Source organism: Musca vetustissima, unplaced genomic scaffold (assembly GCF_032173495.1).
Source record: "Musca vetustissima isolate MV318-11 ecotype Yass unplaced genomic scaffold, APGP_CSIRO_Mvet_v1 utg14086, whole genome shotgun sequence".
In the NCBI taxonomy this organism is placed as follows: Eukaryota; Metazoa; Arthropoda; class Insecta; order Diptera; family Muscidae; genus Musca; species Musca vetustissima.
In genome coordinates this window covers 664,077-685,491 of record NW_026887531.1, presented here as the reverse complement: position 1 = coordinate 685,491, position 21,415 = coordinate 664,077, and the positions used below count along the sequence as shown (strand labels likewise).

The window sequence follows — 21,415 nt, the reverse complement described above, 5'->3', positions numbered from 1 at the left end:
AACTTCAAGACCAATATGGAAATCCGATGTCAACTGGGGACCTTCTTACACTATGATGCCATCCATAGTCATCACCGAGAAATACAACAAACAATAGGGCCAGGCCGGGGTAGGCCAGGCAACAACATAACGAGCCGAAACTTGTGACAGAAACAATGATCTCTTCAACTAAAATTTAACCCGGCAGGCTGGCGGTGGCTAAAGGAGGTCGTGGCGAAAGATTCAGAGGGGGAGATAGATTGTAAGATCGATGGCCACAAATCTCCAAAAAAGACAGCCGGACAGACAATCAGATGAACGAACAGCGTAGGAATGGAGATAACTCTCAGTCGACGAGTTGATGATGATGACGACTGGTAAACGACTGAATGACAGGTCAACTATTTTGCATATTTGCGGCATTGACCAATGTGGTATGGCACAGTGGTACGATGTGGAAAAACCAAATTAAGTGAAATTCGAAATTCAAGAAATTTATTTCAAATTCTAGAGGTTCGTATAAAAGAACAGAATCTCTTTAAAGGTTCATTTTTAGAAGCCCGTCAGTGGTTCGTATAAAAGAGTAGCAACTCGTTAGAAGTTCGTGTGGAAGAGTTGAAGCTCGTTCGAGGTTCGCATAGAAAAGTAGAAGCTTGTTAGAGGTTCGTATAGAAATGTAGAAGCTTGTTAAAGGTTCGTATATAAGAGTAGAAGCTCGTTTGAAGTTCGTATAGAAGGATATAAGGTCGTTAGAGGTCCGTATACAAGAGCAGGAGCTCGTTGGAGGATCGTATAGAAGAAATCTGCAAAGATTCTATTAGAATATAGGTTCTTATAAATGCACGTCTGGGATCATTATGCATTAGCTCACGAAAGGTCCGTAAAGAATGGATTGAACTGGTTACAGGCCCGTACGGAATATTAGTAGGTTGTTAAAAGGTAGAATATAATAGGTTGTACCAATTATAATTCCGGAGAATTGAAGGAGTATTTTAAATGTCTGAACAGAATTGGAGGAGCTCTTAGATGTCCGTAATGTACATAGGTCGAGCTCATTAGAGGTCCGTATAGAATAGGAGGAGCTCCTTAGAGGTCCGTATATAATAGGATGAGCCCTTTAGAGGTTCGTATAGAATAGGAGGAGCCCGTTAGAGGTTCGTATAGAATTGTATGAGCTCGTTAGAGGTTCGTATAAAATAGTATGAGCTCGTTAGAAGTCCGTATAGAATAGGAGGAGCTCGTTAGAGGTCCGTATAGAATAGGAGGAGCTCGTTAGAGGTCCGTATAGAATAGGAGGAGCTCGTTAGAGGTCCGTATAGAATAGGAGGAGCTCGTTAGAGGTCCGTATAGAATAGGAGGAGCTCGTTAGAGGTCCGTATAGAATAGGAGGAGCTCGTTAGAGGTCCGTATAGAATAGGAGGAGCTCGTTAGAGGTCCGTATAGAATAGGAGGAGCTCGTTAGAGGTCCGTATAGAATAGGAGGAGCTCGTTAGAGGTCCGTATAGAATAGGAGGAGCTCGTTAGAGGTCCGTATAGAATAGGAGGAGCTCATTAGAGGTCCGTATAGAATAGGAGGAGCTCATTAGAGGTCCGTATAGAATAGAAGGAGCTCATTAGAGGTCCGTATAGAATAGGAGGAGCTCATTAGAGGTCCGTATAGAATAGGAGGAGCTCATTAGAGGTCCGTATAGAATAGGAGGAGCTCATTAGAGGTCCGTATAGAATAGGAGGAGCTCATTAGAGGTCCGTATAGAATAGGAGGAGCTCATTAGAGGTCCGTAAAGAATAGGAGGAGCTCATTAGAGGTCCGTATAGAATTGTATGAGCTCGTTAGAGGTTCGTATAGAATAGTATGAGCTCGTTAGAATTCCGTATAGAATAGGAGGAGCTCGTTAGAGGTCCGTATAGAATAGGAGGAGCTCGTTAGAGGTCCGTATAGAATAGGGGGAGCTCGTTAGAGGTCCGTATAGAAAAGGAGGAGCTCGTTAGAGGTCCGTATAGAATAGGAGGAGCTCGTTAGAGGTCCGTATAGAATAGGAGGAGCTCGTTAGAGGTCCGTATAGAATAGGAGGAGCTCGTTAGAGGTCCGTATAGAATAGGAGGAGCTCGTTAGAGGTCCGTATAGAATAGGAGGAGCTCGTTAGAGGTCCGTATAGAATAGGAGGAGCTCGTTAGAGGTCCGTATAGAATAGGAGGAGCTCATTAGAGGTCCGTATAGAATAGGAGGAGCTCATTAGAGGTCCGTATAGAATAGGAGGAGCTCATTAGAGGTCCGTATAGAATAGAAGGAGCTCATTAGAGGTCCGTATAGAATAGGAGGTGCTCATTAGAGGTCCGTATAGAATAGGAGGAGCTCATTAGAGGTCCGTATAGAATAGGAGGAGCTCATTAGAGGTCCGTATAGAATAGGAGGAGCTCATTAGAGGTCCGTATAGAATAGGAGGAGCTCATTAGAGGTCCGTATAGAATAGGAGGAGCTCATTAGAGGTCCGTATAGAATAGGAGGAGGTCGTTTGAAGTCCATATAGAATATATAGAGCTAAGCTCTTTTTGTATACCAATATTTTAACCCGATTCTTTGAATAGGACGTAGAGTGCATAGAAGAGAATATGGTGGTCCTTCATTATGATCCGTTGTCCATTTATAAGATTTCCTGAATTTCTGTTTCCACCTTCTCATCTTTTCGCACCACTGTGTCATTGCCATATCCTCTCTCACTCCCCCTCGCCTTATTTGAATTTTCTTCGAAGCCATACCCGAACAAGAATACATACATTAATCGGCGTACATAGGTCGTCGTCGTAGTTGTTACTGTTGTTGTTGTAGTAGCCCATACCTGTAAACAATTGTTGTCAATCAATGCCGTAACGTGTAGTTTAGATGGCATTTACGATCGTGAATCAACCAGGATCATTCGTTTGCTTTCTGGTCAGGATGGAATTAACTTTTGGAGAGCAATCGCACCAACAACAACATCGAGAGCAAGGAAAAATAACAATTCAAACTACTACCAGGCAACCGGGCACTCGACAATGGCCAATTTTATCATGATGACTGTTGTACAAGGAATGTCACCAACAAACAGCAACTGCAGCAACAACATTGCCGTAACGAGAGTAACGATCAGGACCAGGTTATTTATGAGCCTAAAAACTCAATGAAACCTAAAGATGGACATGCGACATATGTCCACTTTATTTTATTTACCATGGAATGCAAATGGGGTAGACGACAAAGAAAAAACGACAACAACAGCAGCAACAGCAAAGTATCCCTCGTTGCTTTTGTTAATCCAGAAATGGTGGTGGACACCACAAATCCACACGGAAAGATCAATGTGACGGAATGATGATCAATGATAAACGAAAGTGATTTGCAAATGTCACATGACCATCATCGTCGTCGTCAGCAATGATCCGTCCGACCCCGGACGGTTGACTTGGTCAAGTCAAGTCAACCAGGCAGTTCGTCACTCAATCGCTTGCTGTTGTTGTTGATTACTTGACAAGCTCTGTCCTGCACATCGATTCCCAATGAATTTTGTTTATATCCTCCACTGATTGATGTGACATTGATGGAATTGCATGTTGGCCAATCAATCGGCAATTTTGTCAAACCTTTCCAACACTTTGTTGGCAAATCGATTGGGGTTCATTGCTGGAGTAGTGAATGCCCGGGGCCACAAAAATCAATCAGATTGATGTAATGCTTGGTGTTTAACAACTTCGTTAGTTGGAACATCTGCATATCGGATTGACTGGGTGTTCCTTGTAATGGACGAGCTTTGGACTGCCAGAGAGGAGAGATTGACAAGTGATGTATGCTGATTTGACACTGACGACAACCTATTTGGACGACCTGGCGGACACACGTTCCGCTCGTACGTGTTGATGTTATGCAAATAACAACATCGTTTATTGATTGTCATCGGGACAAGTTGTGATATGCTGTAGCACATCAAACATTTGACATGTTGTTGTTATTGTTGTTCTTGTGACGTATTGACTGAAAATGGTAGCTGGTTTGAGGGGGCATACATACGAGGGTACGCTAATCAAAATGGGATATGATGGGCGTTAAAAAAGAACAACTAATTGGAGGTCGGTAGATTGGAGGTGTTGTCTTTAGATGGAACAAACAGAAAACAACCTGTTTGCATATAATTGGAGGAGGTTCGATTAGCAAGCAAGAGCTCGCTACAGGTTCGTATCGAATAGAAAGAGCTCTTTGGATGTTCGTATCGAATAGAAGTAGCTCGTTAGAGGTTCGTATAAAGTAGGAGTAGCTCGTTAGAGGTCTGATCGAATAGAAGGAGCTCTATGGAGGAAAAAGCTCTAGAATCAGGTCCGTATTGATTAGGAGGAGCTCGTTGGAGGTCCATATAGGATACAAAGAGCACGTTAGAGGTCTGTATAGAATATAAGGTGCTCGTTAGAAGTCAGATTAGAGTAAGAGGAGCTCGTTAGAGGTCCGTATATAATAAGAGGATCTCGTTAGAGGTTCATATAGGGTAGGAGAACCTCGTTAGAGATTCGTTAGAGTAGGAGAAGCCTGTATAGAATGGAAGAAGCTCGTTAGAGGTCCGTTTCGAATAGGAAGAGTTCGTCAGAGGTCTGTATATAGAAGGAGGAGCTCGTTAGAGGTTCATATATAGAAGAAGGAGCTCGTTAGAGGTTCGTATATAGAAGGAAGAGCTAGTATATAGAATATGGAGCTCATCAGAGGTCCGTATATAGAAGGAGGAGTTCGTTAGAGGTCAGTATCAAATAGGAGAATCTCGTTAAAGGTCAGTATCGAATAGGAGGATCTCGTTAGAGGTCATTATCGATCTCGTTTGAGGTTCGTATAAAAAGACGGAGTTCATTAGAGGTCCGTGTATAATAATCAGCTCGTTAGAGGTCCGTATAGAATAGGAGGAGCCCTTTAAAGGTCCGTATAGAATATAAGGAGTTCGTTAAAAGTTTATATCGAATACAAGGAGGTCCGTATCGAGTTAAATCAGGTCTTTAGTGGTCCGTATCGAGTAGATGGAGCTCCTTAGAGGTCCGTATCGAGTAGAAGGAACTTCTTAGAGAATAGAATCAGACCCTTAGAGTTCCGTATCGAATAGAAGGAGTTCCTTAGAGGTCCGTATCGAGTAAAATCAGGTCCTTAGAGATCTGTATATAATATAAGGAGCCTGTTAGAGGTCCGTATGGAATAGAAAGAACACCATAAATGTCCGTATCAAGTAGAAGGAACTCCTTAGAGATCCGTATTGAATAGAATCAGTACTTAGAGGTATGTATAGAATAGGAGGAGCTCGTCTGAGGTCTGTATCGAATAGAAGGTACTCCTTAAAGGTCAGTATCGAATTTAAGGTGTTCCTTAGAGATCCGTATCGAATAGAAGGAACTCCTTAGAGATATATAAATGGGTGATCTTCTTTGAAAACCTATAAAATAAACGAGGCTTGTTAAATAACCTCGAACTCCTTGTATAATAATACCCCGCTTCAAGGCAGAAGAAGCATCTCTTTCAAGATATACCTCTTCATTATCCTAACCTGATGTTTATGTAAATAATTATTACATTTGTTTCAACAACATTTTTCACACCACCTCCTTTTATTCATTGATCATGCAGATGGCGCTTTTGCGATACAAAACATTGAATGGTGTTGTTTGGCCTAGTGTCTTAATATTCTCGCATTTGAATTATTTGTTAGGTGATTTTATATGCATCGATCTCTCTGTCCCTGCTGCTCAGCTCCGCAAGCTAGCAGGCAGATCTTGCGCCATTTCCCAATTGATTGATTGACAAAAGCTTTGTGAATAAGTGATTGAAACAGCCAAAGATCGATTGATCGATGACAATGGACGTTTGTACAACATTTGGATTTGAGGCACTACTTGCAAATGCCACCGTTTTAAATAACAACAACAAGAATAACAGTTGAAAAAATATAACATTTGCATTTTAACTTGACATTTGAGCTGTTGTCAGGTTTTGTTTTCAAATGTGTGCGCGAATTTTGTCAAATTACATTTGATTGTTGACCATATGTGGTGCTGGTGCTGATGGTGGTGCCTGGCAAAGGTGCTCCCGCGAATGCCTTAGATAATGTTTCGAATTATGAATGAAGTATTGCTTTGTGCAGCACAAAATGCCATACCCCCACCAATGTGATTGACATTTTCTAGATGGCCATAGCCATCATTATCGACGGCCCACTATTGTCTTGCAAGCGGTCAATCGGAATCAAAAAGTATTGTTAGTTTGGTGGTCGTGTCAGAATTGCAATATATTCGCATATCAGAATTATGTTATGTTGAAAACTATTTATCAAAAACTACACTCCTTAGAAATATACATATACTTGATTGATGTTGAGTATTCGAATCTATGTTTGCATAATTTTTGCATTTAAATTAAGGACAATTTCCATTAACAATTTTTTGTTGGAAGAATTGAGAAATATATAAAGTGTTCCCACGAAAATGAAATTTATTGTGGTTTCGATTCAAGTTATGAATATATTTTCAGGACACCCAGACATCAATAATTGTATAATAAGGTGAACAAGAAAGCAGTGTAGGTGAAAATGTTTATTAACGATCTCTAGTTGAGAATAAAAAGCCCGAATCGAATTGCGAGCAATTGAAACAATTTCCTTGAACATAATTTGGTTTTTTGTAAATATTAGCAAAGACATCGCAGGTATATAACCTCTATTCCTTCATTAACTGCTGTCAAGTTAAACGATATTCCAGCTAATAATATGACACTTATAAAACATTTTAAAGACAATATGTGTCACGAATAAGTCATCTTGTTTTTGTGTCAAATATTTCATGAAACATTGAACAACAACATAGACAACCTGACTGATATTAACAACAAATGTTGTTAATCTGCAATACAGACATCCATTGGTTGGCAGAACGGAAATATGGATAAGCCAACCAACCACAACTGACGGCAATTTCTAATAGTTATTATTCTCATCGAGTCTCTGATAAGGAACTTTTCAGCTCTTATTCCAACCCAATTACCACCGACGGTACATGTAGGCGCACATATCTGAAAGACAGAGACAGTTGATGACTGGAGACTTACTAGTTATTAAAGGCAAAAAATTAAAAAGAAGAATTAAAAACTATAACATTACTTGCAGTGTAAACCGGGTATTTGCATGAGTTACAGTTATTATAATTTTTTTAGGACTCTTAAAATAATCCACAAAATTATTAAGGGTGAATTGTAAATAAAAACATTTAAAAATGTATATTGCCACCGAAAGTCGTGTGATTGACCTCTGAAAAGCCCATATGTAAATAATTTTGTAAATAAAATGTTTTCCAGTAAAAAAACTCTTAAGGTTTGGTACGATATTGGGCAATATTTGGCACCACATTTGGTGTATCATGTACTTAAAGTCAAACGCTTCCTATATATATATCCCAGGCCTTATATATATATACGAGCTCCTATATATTCCTATTCTAATAAATCCTCCAATGTGACCTTATTCTGTATGGACCTCCACTACGGACTTCTGAAGATCTTGCTATTTAATACGGAACTCTCAGTATCTATTCATATTATATATATATACCTCTAACGATCTCCTCCTATTCTATGTAGACTATTCTCATACGAGCTTCTCCTATTCTATACGGACCTCTAACGAGCTCCTCCTATTCTATACTATTCTGTACGGACCTCTACCGACCTTCTACCCTTCTACACGAACTTCAAATGAGCTTATTCTATTCTATACGAACCTCTAACAAGCTTCTACATTTCTATACGAACCTTTAACGAGCTCCTCCTATTCTACGAACCTCTAACGAGCTCCTCCTATTCTATACGAACCTCTAACGAGCTCCTCCTATTCTATACGAACCTCTACGAGCTCCTCCTATTCTATACTAACGAGCTCCTCCTCTAACGAGCTCCTCCTATTCTATACGAACCTCTAACGAGCTCCTCCTATTCTATACGAACCTCTAACGAGCTCCTCCTATTCTATACGAACCTCTAACGAGCTCCTCCTATTCTATACGAACCTCTAACGAGCTCCTCCTATTCTATACGAACCTCTAACGAGCTCCTCCTATTCTATACGAACCTCTAACGAGCTCCTCCTATTCTATACGAACCTCTAACGAGCTCCTCCTATTCTATACGAACCTCTAACGAGCTCCTCCTATTCTATACGAACCTCTAACGAGCTCCTCCTATTCTATACGGACCTCTAACGAGCTCCTCCTATTCTATACGGACCTCTAACGAGCTCCTCCTATTCTATACGGACCTCTAACGAGCTCATCCGATTCTAGACGGACGACTAACGAGTTCCTCCCATCCTATATAAACCACTAACCTGCTCTTCCTATTCTATACGGACCACAAACAAGATCCTTATGTTCTATATAGACCTCTAACGATGGGAGAGATGGAGGTGCTATTTTTGTCATTATTAAGGTATAATGTGTTCACTTAATAAGAAGAAATTGCAATTGCTAGAGACTCGGTGCCTTTTCTACGCTCATGGTTTGTTCTGCTAATATTCTCCCCTTATATTACCACCATATACTTTTTCTGTAACTGCAACCATGGTAGAGAGTTGAGATAACTAAAAACACATTTTTAATTAGTCCTCTCGGTTAAGGCAACAGCAGCAGCAACGACACACAAAAAATGTAGACAAATTTTTAAGATAATCTCTGTTTAGTAGAGAGCAAGGAGAAGAATTCATCACACCGCAGAACTCAACGAATTTCTATGAGAAAGAATTCACCACAAATATTCACAGTCCGCATGGTAACAACTATTTTGAATATAATTTCAATACAGTGGATATATAGAGAACAAAGATGTGACTTACCTTGATGTCCTTTTATTTGTATAAAACGACGACGGAAGCAGATATGAAAAGGGGTTTGGGGGATGACACTGCAAAGAAATGGAAAATGGATAGGGTTAATATGAATTTGTATCGCTAAAAATATAAAATATATGTTTTCAGTCCGAAATTTAGTTCAAATATGAAAATCGCAAAGAACATGGAGGGACTGTGAAATGGAGATGCTGTTGAGCCAAACCCAGTTAAAGGACTTTGCAGCACTATTATGAAATGTGCTCTCGTCAATTGCAAAAAAGTTTCCATACAAACAAGTATGATTTAAATTATTTTATTTTTAATATTAATCGTTCCTTTTTTATATTAATACTTCTAAAATCTTAAATATTATAGAAATTTAAACATTCGGCCTGTTTGGTATATTTTATTTGACATTTATATCAAAATAATTTGGAAAATGCATATGCGAATTTTATAACTGAGGCAGTGCCTGATAGAAAGAAACAATGAAATGCAAAACTAACCACAATCTAGTGAGTGGAAATGTTGTTAGCAAGAGAAACAGTAGTCAAACAAACCACGTGAGAGGAGGGGGCAGGACAATACTAAAACAAAACACAGCCGAACAACGAATTGCCGAGTTGGTTTTATTTTTCGGAAGAATGCATTTGTTTTTGCCAAATAAGAGAGAGAGAGAGATATGAAAAGAGAGCACAGATAGTGGTAAAGTAGGAAAATTGTTTTTATCATAATGAAATATTTTAATTCTTTGGAAAAAATAGTGGCTTTCTCACGATTATATGAACATATTCTTTAAATATTTTTTTCTTTGTATAAGATTTTGATCGATTTTATATAAATAGAAGAACCTCTAAAGCCTTCTAAAAATGCTAAACTTCAGAAGCGATTCTATACATAAAATACTTCTAAAAGTCGTCAAAAATCTTCTATTAAAAACAGGCATGCAAATATTCAAATGAGTCTAACAAATTTAAGACTCTGAACGAACTTCTATAAATTCTATATACCTCTTTTAAAGTTCTTTTTTGAAATAGAAGACTTTTAAAGCTCTTGTTCTTCTCGAAAAGGGGGTTATACCTTCCAAATGTCTTCTATTAGAAAAAGACATGCAAATATCCAAATGCGTTCAATAGATGCAAGACTTTTAACAAGCTTCTATAAAGGGCTTCCATAAAGATACGACCTTTAAAGACATTTATATAAAAAGCTTCTAAGGTTCTTCTTTTTGAATAGAACACCTTTAAAAGTCTTCTATTAAAAGTTCTCCAAAGGTCTTCAGTAAATAGAAGACCTTTAAGGTTATTTTATAAATAGAAAACCATTAAACATCTACTACAAATTAAAGGCGTCCAAAGGCCTCAAGACTTTCAAAGGTCTAAAAGACTTTTGGAGGTGATTTGAAATAAATGTTATTTTATAAAGAGACGACCACCAAAGGTCCCGAATATGGATACCATTGGAGTAAAGTGTATATCAATATTATTTATTTATAGACTACCTCTAAAGGTCTTCTATAGCCTGACAACATCGAAAGTTCGCCTATAGATAAAAGATCTCCGATTATAAATTACTGACCTACAAAGGTATTTTATAAGGAAACGGCCTCCAAAAATATTTAACACTTTGAAAACATTCAAAGGCCATCTTCAAATAAAAGATCTCCTAGTGTCTTTTAAAAAGATTTCCAAACATATTTTTATAGACAAAATACCTCTCCATGGTATTCTATACGAGATCTTCAAATATATTTTATAAATATAAGACGGTTAGTCTACACCGATAATAAATAAAATGAATATTTCCAGAATTTCAATAATAGTTCATTTTTATATAGATGATGAGCCTGGCTTAGAATACAAGGAAAAGTTGTCGTAATCATAAGAAAGACACCATTTATTCCAAAAATGTAAACAATTCATTAAAATCACAACTATTATCCTACTTTGCAAACAAAATTAATTAATATTTTCATAATTTCATTCATAGAACACAGGGAAATTTTCCTATTATAAAAAGGCACCATTTGTTCCAAAAAATGCAAAAAATTCATTAACATCGCAACTATTTTCCTACATTGCTCTGCTTAACTCTATTTGCGCTCATTTTTTCTCCCCCTATCGCTCTCTCCCTCTTTTTACAAAAACAAATGTTTTCCTCCCAAGAAAAAAGTCACACATTCATTGTTCGGCTATGTTTTGTTTTAGTATCTGACTTCTGTTGCTAACAACCGACGACTTTCCACTAGTTTTGCATTCCATTGTTTCTTTATTTTACCGACCTCTGCATGGTGCTAGAAAATTCGCATATGTATTTTCCAAATTATTTCGATATAAATGCTTAATACAATATATCAAACAAGTGTTGATATGAATGATTGTTCTGATGACAAAGAATATAAACTACTAAGAAGAAACTAGACCAGGCATAACAAAGAAGAAGAAAACTTAAAATCAAAATAGAAAACTTATATTTAAGGTCATGTAAGGATAGATTATCTTGGAGGCCTCCTAAAAACAAATTTCTCTATGACTTCTAAATATAGTAGGCATTTAAAGCCCTTCTAAAGAAGTCTTCATTTAAATTCCTGACTTCTGACGATCTTAAAGATTAATTGTCGCCTTGATTCACTGTACCCATCTGCGTCGGTGTCCCATAGAACAGTTTTACCTTTTGTAATGACAATGTTTTTCGTTAAATGATACAACCAACCGAACAAAAAACAGCACAGACATACGCACAATTGTTAGTTGTCCTGATGCTGTTTTTCTTCTTCTTCTCAATCTCTATGATTATCCGAAAAGATATAAAAGAGATGGATGGATGACTAGCTGAGCCATCCTTGGACACAGAGAATGCGTAACAAAATAAAAGTGAAATGCCAATCATTTACAGGTCGGTCTACCCAGTGTTGTTGTTGTTGCATAAGTTAACAATAACAACTACACAATCGAAACAGAAATCTTATTAAAAATCTGCAACTATTAAAGAAAACAGCGACGACATTTGGTGGAGGACACGTTAAGCTGCGACGACTGAACGGCATGTCACACTTGCTCTGAAATATGTCGACTACATACAAAGGGACTATGTTCGATGGCGGAGGACGGTGATCCGTTGCAGTGGAGGATCCAACCAAAACTTAAATCTGCATTACATACATAGGTTTCATTGTGTGTGTGTGTTGGTTTCAAAGGGAATCGTTGTCGACGAAGTGTTGTCGGGCCACAAAAATGCTGTGAAACAATTCCCATGGGAAATGTTATGGCCGGCCAACCAACAGAAGATTAGCACAAAAGCTCAAGTTTACGGCCTGACACTGTCGTCGTTTACTTTCATTGTTTGCTGCTGGACGCGTATGGATGAATGGTTGTTGGATGGTGGCACATGTAATGACACATTCCTTACATTTTCCAGAAGGTCATTTTCCTCTTACATGGTGGCAATGAACAACAACTAAAAAATGAAATTGCATTTTTTGCATTGAGACCATGTCGGATATTTTTAAAAAATACCTTTCTTTTCTTTGCAGGTTATCGTGAGAGTGCATTTGCCTTTGCCATCTCAGCGGCCGGAGTGGCCCACAGTGTGGCCCGAGCCTGCAGCCAGGGTCGTTTAATGTCCTGTGGCTGTGATCCATCGGTGAATCGCAAAACCCTCAATAAAAATCTCCGTCAAAGTCTGGACAAAGAGAAGAAACTATTCTTACAGTATTTGGAGACAAATCAGATTCTGAATCCCGAAGATGAAAAGAAATACGAACGTTCGAAAATTGCCAGTCGCTGGAAATGGGGTGGCTGTTCGCATAACATGGATTTTGGTGTGGAATTTTCCAAATTGTTTCTCGATTGCCGGGAAAAGGCCGGGGATATACAGTCGAAAATAAATTTACATAATAATCATGCTGGGAGAATTGTAAGTCGAATGAAACCCTTCTTTTCGGATATTTATTAAAACCTTTGTTTTATTATTACAGGCCGTCTCCAATAACATGGAATTCCGCTGCAAATGCCACGGCATGTCGGGCAGCTGTCAACTGAAAACTTGCTGGAAATCTGCTCCCGACTTCCACGTCGTTGGCAAAGTCCTCAAACATCAATTTCGTCGAGCCTTACTGGTCGATCAATCGAATTTGGGTAATGGCGAACCCATTGTTGTCCTGAAACGTTCACGCAATAAAAAGTCGAATAATGCCAATGGTAATGGTGAACGTACGGGGGAGCGACACGAACGCCCCTCAAATGCCAAATCAAATACTGAGAAAAATGCTCAACGATCCGCCCGTAAATTAGAGACATCCCTGTTCTACTACCAAAGATCACCGAATTTTTGTGAAAAAGATCCATCTGCTGATATTTTGGGTAAGTTTATATTATTCGCAGGATAGATGTTTTATAAAAATATTGAAGGAATGAGATTGAGATCAAAGTGGCAAAGGTCACATCGATTGGTTTCGATATAAAAATTAGTTCTTTAAGATAATTTTCTTCAATTTATTCAATCCAAAGCCATCTTCGAAAAAATGCAAAAGAGAGTCTTAAAGGTCGAGAAAAATATATATATAATTCAAGTATGTTTCAATCTGTATTGGCTTCGTCGATAGTGAATAGGGAGACAAGTGAACTTAGAGTTGGGTCGTTCCGGAGCGAACTAGTTCAGAAGGACTATTCCGCAAAAGGAATATTATTTCGTTCATCTATCGCACGGCCGGTTCTGGTGAATCATGGAGATGGCGCACAACGCTGTTGTTGTACTGTGTTGCTTACGGAATTCATCTAAGATTCACCTTTACTGGCATCCTTGCTCGGCTTCAATAGTGGGAATGACGTGGGTTCGGGAATGACGTGGGTGGTTATCGACAAGTTGAGGATGTTGGTCAAATACTCGACTCCTGGCTCGCCCAGATGCAGCATATATATGGATGACTTCGCGTTACGGATGGCACATGCAACATCACCCATCGTGAACTGTGGTGGTTGCTCCTCGGCTGGAAGTAATCTTATACAATGAAGTATTCTTCGCTTCGCTCTCGGGATGTTCGACTGTCTCTCGCGCATCTCTTCAAATCAGTCACAGTTTAGTCGTTAAATGGGGCTGAGGTCCTATCATCCTTCTTGCCAGGGTTCGAGAGCGACTTAACACTTCAGATGCTCCACGACTAATCTGCTGACCTCCAACGTAAGTTCCCTGACCCTGGGATCTGCTGGGTTAGATCGACGGAGGTCATAACGCTCAATTGCTAGACCAACTGCTTCTGTTGGGAAATTATGATACATAATTCGGGTATTCGACCAGCAGGTATAAATCTAGCGACTGCAGCTGTAATGATGTCTCGGAATTTCCTTTCTGCTACCCGTACATCAGAAGGAATGAAACGTTTTCTGAAATCTCTGAATCCTTGCCAGTTGGCTTTCCTATGGATAAGGAAAGTGCGGCGTTCAGAGATGATTAAATCAGGCGGTCTGCTAATGGAGATGGATGGGGAGGTGGTCTGAGCAAGATAAATGACGGGCTGCCAGTTGGCGTCATTTATCAGACCTGGTGTCAGTCTAGCGAACTGAGACAGTTCGGAATAGTTCCTTTGAACTAGCTCGTTCTGAAACGACACAACTCTATTGATCAGTACGGTCGTCTCGGTTGAAAGAATTATTTTGGGTATCCGTCCAGCAGGTATATAGCTAGCGGCAATGGAATGTTAATTTTCCCCCAGGACCTGGGAGAGGCTTAAAAGTCGGATGGTCTGTTAACGGAGGCGATAATGGGAGAGGGTGTGTGCAAAGAAAGTGAAAGTCGGCCCTTCCTTTTCCATTTAGACAATATAGGCTCGACAGTAAGTTTGTTTTTTTATAAGTTTGAAACATCTGAAGGACATTTATTTCCTTCTTTTCCTCCAACATTTTCACATTTAATTACGATCCAAAAATTTTCAACTCAGCAAAATAATATATATTTTCAATAATCTTCTACAAAATCTAATCTAATTGAAATTGAAATATCCTCTCACCAAAAAACGACCACCACACCACCACTATGTTCCGCTTTCAATTAATCACTGCTAAAACTTTTCAACAACAACGCCTCCCAATTAGCAACAAACTGATTAATTGCAACTAACAATGTCCGATAATAATTTGCTAATTGAAACAAAAACGGCTTAAACGTGCTTACAGCGTGAGTCGCCCGGTTGTCGAATCGGCTTGGTCGGTCATATCTTGCCAATAAACACTTCTTAATTGACAATCTTATTAATAAAATATGCAAATCTGTTACAATAAATATATTCAAGCGACAAAAACAAAACCTGTGTGTTGTGAATGGACAACGACGGACTCGAAGGAAGGAACGAACGATCGAACATGTTCGATTTACACGGCAACGAACGGAACGCTTAAGCTTAAACGTGGTGGTGGACGACAAATTTAAAGCAAACTTTAATAGCATCGTCGTCATCGTCATCGATGTCTTAACACCAAGACTTTGGGTTTCCAAGCAAACACGTCCCACCACCACGGTCATCATTATCATCGTAACGATGTCTGACTTCCAATCAAATGCCTTACCTTGTCTTCAGCCCCAACAGGCGGACGGACAGACTAAAACGGTTTTGCTCGCTCACTTTGCTTACACACACCCCAGACACCCAGCCAAATGGCGCATAGATCAACAGACAGACGGACATGGGCACGGACTGGCGGACAGACGCCAACAAAATTGCATCTCAATATCGAAGCGAAAAAACCAACAGAAAACAATCTCAAAAGTCGTAACTCATGCTGTTGCAAATTGACAGATTGTAGTTAAAAAGTGTTAATTATTTAATAAAAAATTATATATTTTTTATAAGTTTTTGTTTTTTTTCTTCAGCATTTACTATTTGCCGTTCATATTTATTAATAAAAAATGAAAAACGAAATACAATTTGTGATAAGCATTTCTTTGTTGTACCCTACAAACACCACTGACCGAGGAGAGAATGAAATGGCAAGTTGAATCGAAGTTGCAGTTGAGCATTACCATAGATTTGGCTCGAAGGACCAAACACAGAAATAAAAGTATTGCATTTTTATTGACAGTTTTCCACAAGGACGATCACAATCCATACACATCATCCATTTACACATCATATTCTTCATTGAGGAAATACACCAACATAAGTTTCTCCCGCTGCAACCTATGAATGAGTCTGACTGGCTATGCTTCTATTCTCTTAGCCGTTTATGGCATCGGTTTTAGTCGTCCCAGAGCTCTTTCAAAGTACGTTTCGTTGGTGACAAACCCTATTTTAAAATTGTTTCTGCCCCGATTACATGAGTGGTACTACGACTATTAGGGCCGCCCGCAATTAGTTTAAGAAATTTAGAGCCGACAATTTTTATTTGCAAAATGAAGACCGCAGCGGACGTCCAGTAACGACACATGCCGACCTTATCAAGACTGTACTCGCTGAAAATCCGCGATATAGTATGCACGAGATAATGGATGACACTTATATTCCCAAGACAACGGTACATAGGCATTTGATCAACATAGGATATGCAAATCGGTTTGAAAAGGGAAGAAACTTATGTGACAACCTAAAATAATTATTCATGATATCTTTCAAGATAAAAAAGTTATATTAAATAAATGGTCTGTTTCCGTACTGCAAGAATCTACTCGATTTTACTATTTTCTTCGATATCATAAAGGAAAAAAGTGTTATCGGAGTAAAAAATGGTAGATTCTTGCAGTACGGGAACATACCAAAAGTGTTGTTGGGTGGTTCCGAAATGAACTAGTTCAGTTGAACTATTCTTCAAAAGGAACGATCGGATCCAACACAGTTTAGTTTTGTTCATTTAGTTCATTTCGTTCCTTTTAAATCTCGTTCCATTTGATTTAATAGTTCATCTAGATCTTCTCGCCCATTTTTCTTCTGCGGAGTGAACCGAAAAAGATTGAACCACATCAGGAACAAAATTGCCCAACTTTACTTATTTTCTTTTGTTATAAGGACCGACATTTTATTTGACTAATAAATTTGTAAAAGTGTTCGTTGCGATCATCTCCGGTTTAGTGCACCACAATGTCGACTTATTTCAATATATTTTTTAATTTAACACATTTTTTAATGCTTAGCATGACACCCCACAACAATTCACAAGTAATGAAGTGGCGAAACGTTACTTGCCACCCAACAGACATGATCGACCGCGACGACGATTGAACATGTAATAAATTTTATTTTAAAGTGGCCATTATAAAATTACATTAATTATATACTTTGGTTGTTTTTGTAAGCTGCAAATAAAAAATTATAAATTGATTTAATTTGTAAAATTAGGTGTCTGTCTTATAAGTAAATACAAAAATACGGGTTTGTTATTTTCAAATAAAATAAGGATTGTTTAATTGATAATTTCGAAATTTGTATTTCTTTTAACTTGAATCTCCCACAGTTAATAATTTGATTGATATTCTATGAAAGTTGTGTATATAATTAAATATATTTATTACTAAAACTATTTAAAGGATTAAAACTTGTTTTCGTAGTTCCATTCAGTGAATAATTTATTTGAATTACTTGATTGGATCTCGGTACTATCCCAACAGGGTTTACTACAAAGAAGATGCCCTTCTTTAGAATTAATTCATGTAATTTCGGTACAAAAGGTTTTTTGTAAAGGGGCTTAACCAAATACTTTGAAGTGACATTTCGGTACAAAAGGTTTTTTTAAAGGGGCATACGGACCTTCTCCATTACCTTATAGAGAAAACTTGCTCCCTCCGCATTAGCCAGGAGAGTATCTCGTCTCAATTCTGGGATGACTCGTCCTTGACAGACGAGGAATACACTATGGATACCACTGTGATTAGCACTACAGTGACGATGTCAATGCAAGTCTGGATGGGCATACGGACCTTATCTCGAGACTTCTGAGACAGCTGACCGTTGAAGTGGAGGCTGATGCTGATGATCCCCCCATCGAAACGATAGATGAATCATCAGTACAAAAAACTACCAAGAAGATTTACTAGATAGCAGTTAACTCATGCATCCATAAGACGGGACATCGACTTAATTACTGATACGGAATCTCAATCCATTCGAAACTATCCGAATGACATTGCGAGTGACTCCTTAATTAAAAGAATTCCTACGTGACGTGTGAAGTCAACCAAAGTTGCCCCTCTAAAAGAGGAAAATACTGTGGGTAGCCTGAGCCAAGACCAGGACGATGATGGCTAAGATTTCTGATCATTTATCACCCTCCAAGGGATCCCCGATTGTCCCGGACACCATCCTCCACTGCGAAGGAAGGCAAAATTATGTCGCAGAAGAGCGCTTAGGAAGGCTGATAAAACACAACCTCCCTCTGAGAAAATAACTATACCCCTGCCAATTCGCCTACTGTTGAATTGCTAAAATCCAAATTCAGGGTTATGACAATTGCTCAGTTGTTGCTGGATAAACCAAAAGTGGCGAATACTACAGCTGCAACTCTGGGAACCGAATCTCGAACACCGCCTAAGGCTGTGAGATAATGAGGTCTTCGGATGAGCAGCAACCTGTTGCAAAAAGATCCACGCAGTCGCTAGATGCACGACAAACAGCTTTGTACACGTCGGTCACGCCGATGGAGAATCCTATCAAGAGTGCTAAGGGTGAGATGAAAGCCAAACCCGTCGTCTCGAAGAAGGAAGCCTAGAAACCGACACCTAGCGACCTTGATTCTCAACCAGGGGTAGCGCAGGACCTGCGAGTAGTTATCATGGATTGAGCTGAGCCCGACAGGTTTATGGTTCTTAGTCGATTTTCAATCTGCGACAAATCCTGGAAAAGACCCACAAAAAACACATCGACACATTTCATCTATTCGTCGACTATAAAGCCGCATTCGACAGCCTTATTCGTTCTGAGGTGTTTAAAGACATGTCTGTGTTCGACATTCCTGCAAATTAAATACGGCTATGCAGGATAACTTAAACTGGCACAAAGGCAGCAGTTGAAGTCGGAAAGGACCTATCGGGACCCTTCAACACTGAACAAGGGTTCAGACTGAAAATTGCAGCGCATTCTACAGCCTTATTCGTTCTGAGGTGTTTAAAGCCATGCCTATGTTCGACATGCCTGCAAAATAAACTTAACTTAAACTGACACAAAGGCAGCAGTTGAAGTCGGAAAGGACCTATGGGGACCCTTCAACACTGAACAAGGGTTCAGACCAGGGATGCAAAAGTTGGTACAATTGTACTAATTTTAGCACTATTTGAAGTCAAAAATACAATAGCACCCCAATGACATATTTAGCACTACTTCTAAATTGTATCAAACTATTCTCACTTAAAAGTATTATAAGTGCTTAAACATACAATATGATGATTTTTCATTGTTTCAGGAAGATTGCGGTACAACAATTCGATGGCTCTCACGTCAAGAAGTTATTGAAACAATTTTGGCTCAGTGGGAATCACTTCAATATTATTTTACACTCAATGATTTGGAAGCTGATTCCCAAAAGTTAAGGCTCAATTCTATTATTTCAGAATTGTCAAACCATTTTTATACCCTTCACCACCTGTGGTACAGGGTACTATGTCTTTGTGCATATGTTTGTAACAGGCAGAAGGAAACGAGATAGATACATGGTTCCTTTTGAGAATATGCATAGAATCACTTTCTAAGTTTATGCATGTCCGTCCGTCTGTCTATCTGTCCATGTTAAATTGTAAACAAATTACAGGTCGCATTTATTATTCGAATTGGATGAAATTTGGCACATCTCATTAATTTGGCCCATGGACGAACCATATTGAAATTGGTGAAAAATCGGTTCAGATTTAGATATAACTCCCATATATATTTTCGTCCGATTTAAGGTAACTGGTGTACCAAAGTCCTTATATATCTATATATTTGTACGAAATTTGACAAATTGTAACGAATTAGGCCTATAATGATGTGTGTTAAGTTTCCTGAAATTCGGTTCAGATTTAGATACAGCTCCTATATATATTTTCGCCCGATTTAATGTAGATGGTGTACCAAAGTCCCTATACATCTTGCGATTTGCACGAAATTTGACATAGCGTACTGAATTAAGCTTAGAATGACGTGTGCTCAGTTTAGTGAAAACCGGTTCATATTTAGATGTAGCTCCCATATATATTTTCGTCCGATTTAATGTAAATGGTGTACCAAAGTCCCTATATAGCTTTTGATTTGCACAAAATTTGGCACAGCGTAATGAACTGGGTCTAGAATGATGTGTGTTAAGTTTCGTGAAAATCGGTTCAAATTTAGATATAGTTCCCATATATATTTTCGTCCGATTTTAGGTAAATAGTGCACCAAAGTCCCTATACATCCTTCGATTTGCACGAAATTTGGCATAGCGTACTGAATTAAATCTAGAAATATATGTATTAAATTTCGTGAAAATCAGTTCAAATTTAGACGTAGCTCCCATATATATTTTCGTCCGATTTAAAGTAAATGGTGTACCAAAGTTTCTATATATCTTTCGATTTCACAAAATTGGGCATGGCTTACTGAATTAAGTCTAGCATGATCTGTGCTAATTTTCGTGGAAATTGGTTCAGATTTAGATATATCTCTTATATATTTTTTGTTCCGATTTTATGTAAATTGTGCACTAAAGACCTACTAAGAAATCGGTTCAGATTCATGTTTATCAGATATTTAAATTGATTTAAATAATTTTGTCCCATTGTAAGAAGCAGCTCTATATCTGACCAAATGAAAAATTTAGTATAGGTGGCAGAATCCAATTTCATTTTACTGGTCCTTCAAAAATGCGAAGTCTGTTAAGATTCATCTGTTGAATAACCCAAAGTGGTGAAGGGTATCATATAGTCGGCCCCGTCCGACTTTACTTCTTTCTTACTGATTACTGTTATTTGCGTTCTTGCAATATGTACAAACATTTTAAATAATATCAAATTAGAAATGCAGTCTGAGGATGCCAGAATGCATGTAGAAATTATTAAGTCTTTCAAAAACGACAATATATGCACTTGTTGGTCAAGGTGACTGAAGTCAAAAATATACTAAACAAAGATATGTTTCCTTATATATCACAAATTTTTAGAGGGTTATTATATATTTCACATTCATCTACTAATGTGGAAAGGGTATTTTCATATCAAAATATAATTAAAACCAACGAAAGGAACTGCTGCTTCTAATCTTAATTACTGCTTCAAATCTTCATTAATTTTTTATTTATGTTTATATTAATTGTTAATAACAATAACAATTTTATTAAAAAATATATAAAAAGTACAATCGGACAGAAAAAAGTACACTTTTTATTGAAAGCTAGTACAATTTGAATAATTTCATTTCGCATCCCTGGTTCAGACAGGGTGACAATTTATCGTGTGACTTTTTTAACACCCCGCTGGAAAAGGTCATACGAGATGCAAATGTGAACAGAAATGTCAACTGATGGTTCACGCAGAAGGGGAAGACCACGAATCCTATAGAAAGATCAATTGAAAGACAACATTTAAGACCGACGCGCCAGAACATTGTGCTGTCACAAGCCAGCGAAATAAAGTAATTA

At 38.3% G+C, this 21,415-nt stretch overlaps 1 protein-coding gene across 1 annotated transcript in view; it reads left to right on the top strand.

Annotated features, from left to right (window-relative positions):
- Positions 1-21,415, top strand: part of LOC133335118 (protein Wnt-10b) — a 63,963-nt gene that overhangs the window by 41,620 nt on the left and 928 nt on the right. The window contains exons 6-7 of the mRNA XM_061543423.1: positions 12,379-12,761; positions 12,823-13,207. Of these exons, the coding sequence (XP_061399407.1) occupies positions 12,379-12,761; positions 12,823-13,207 (768 nt within the window). The remainder of the gene's footprint in view (positions 1-12,378; positions 12,762-12,822; positions 13,208-21,415) is intronic.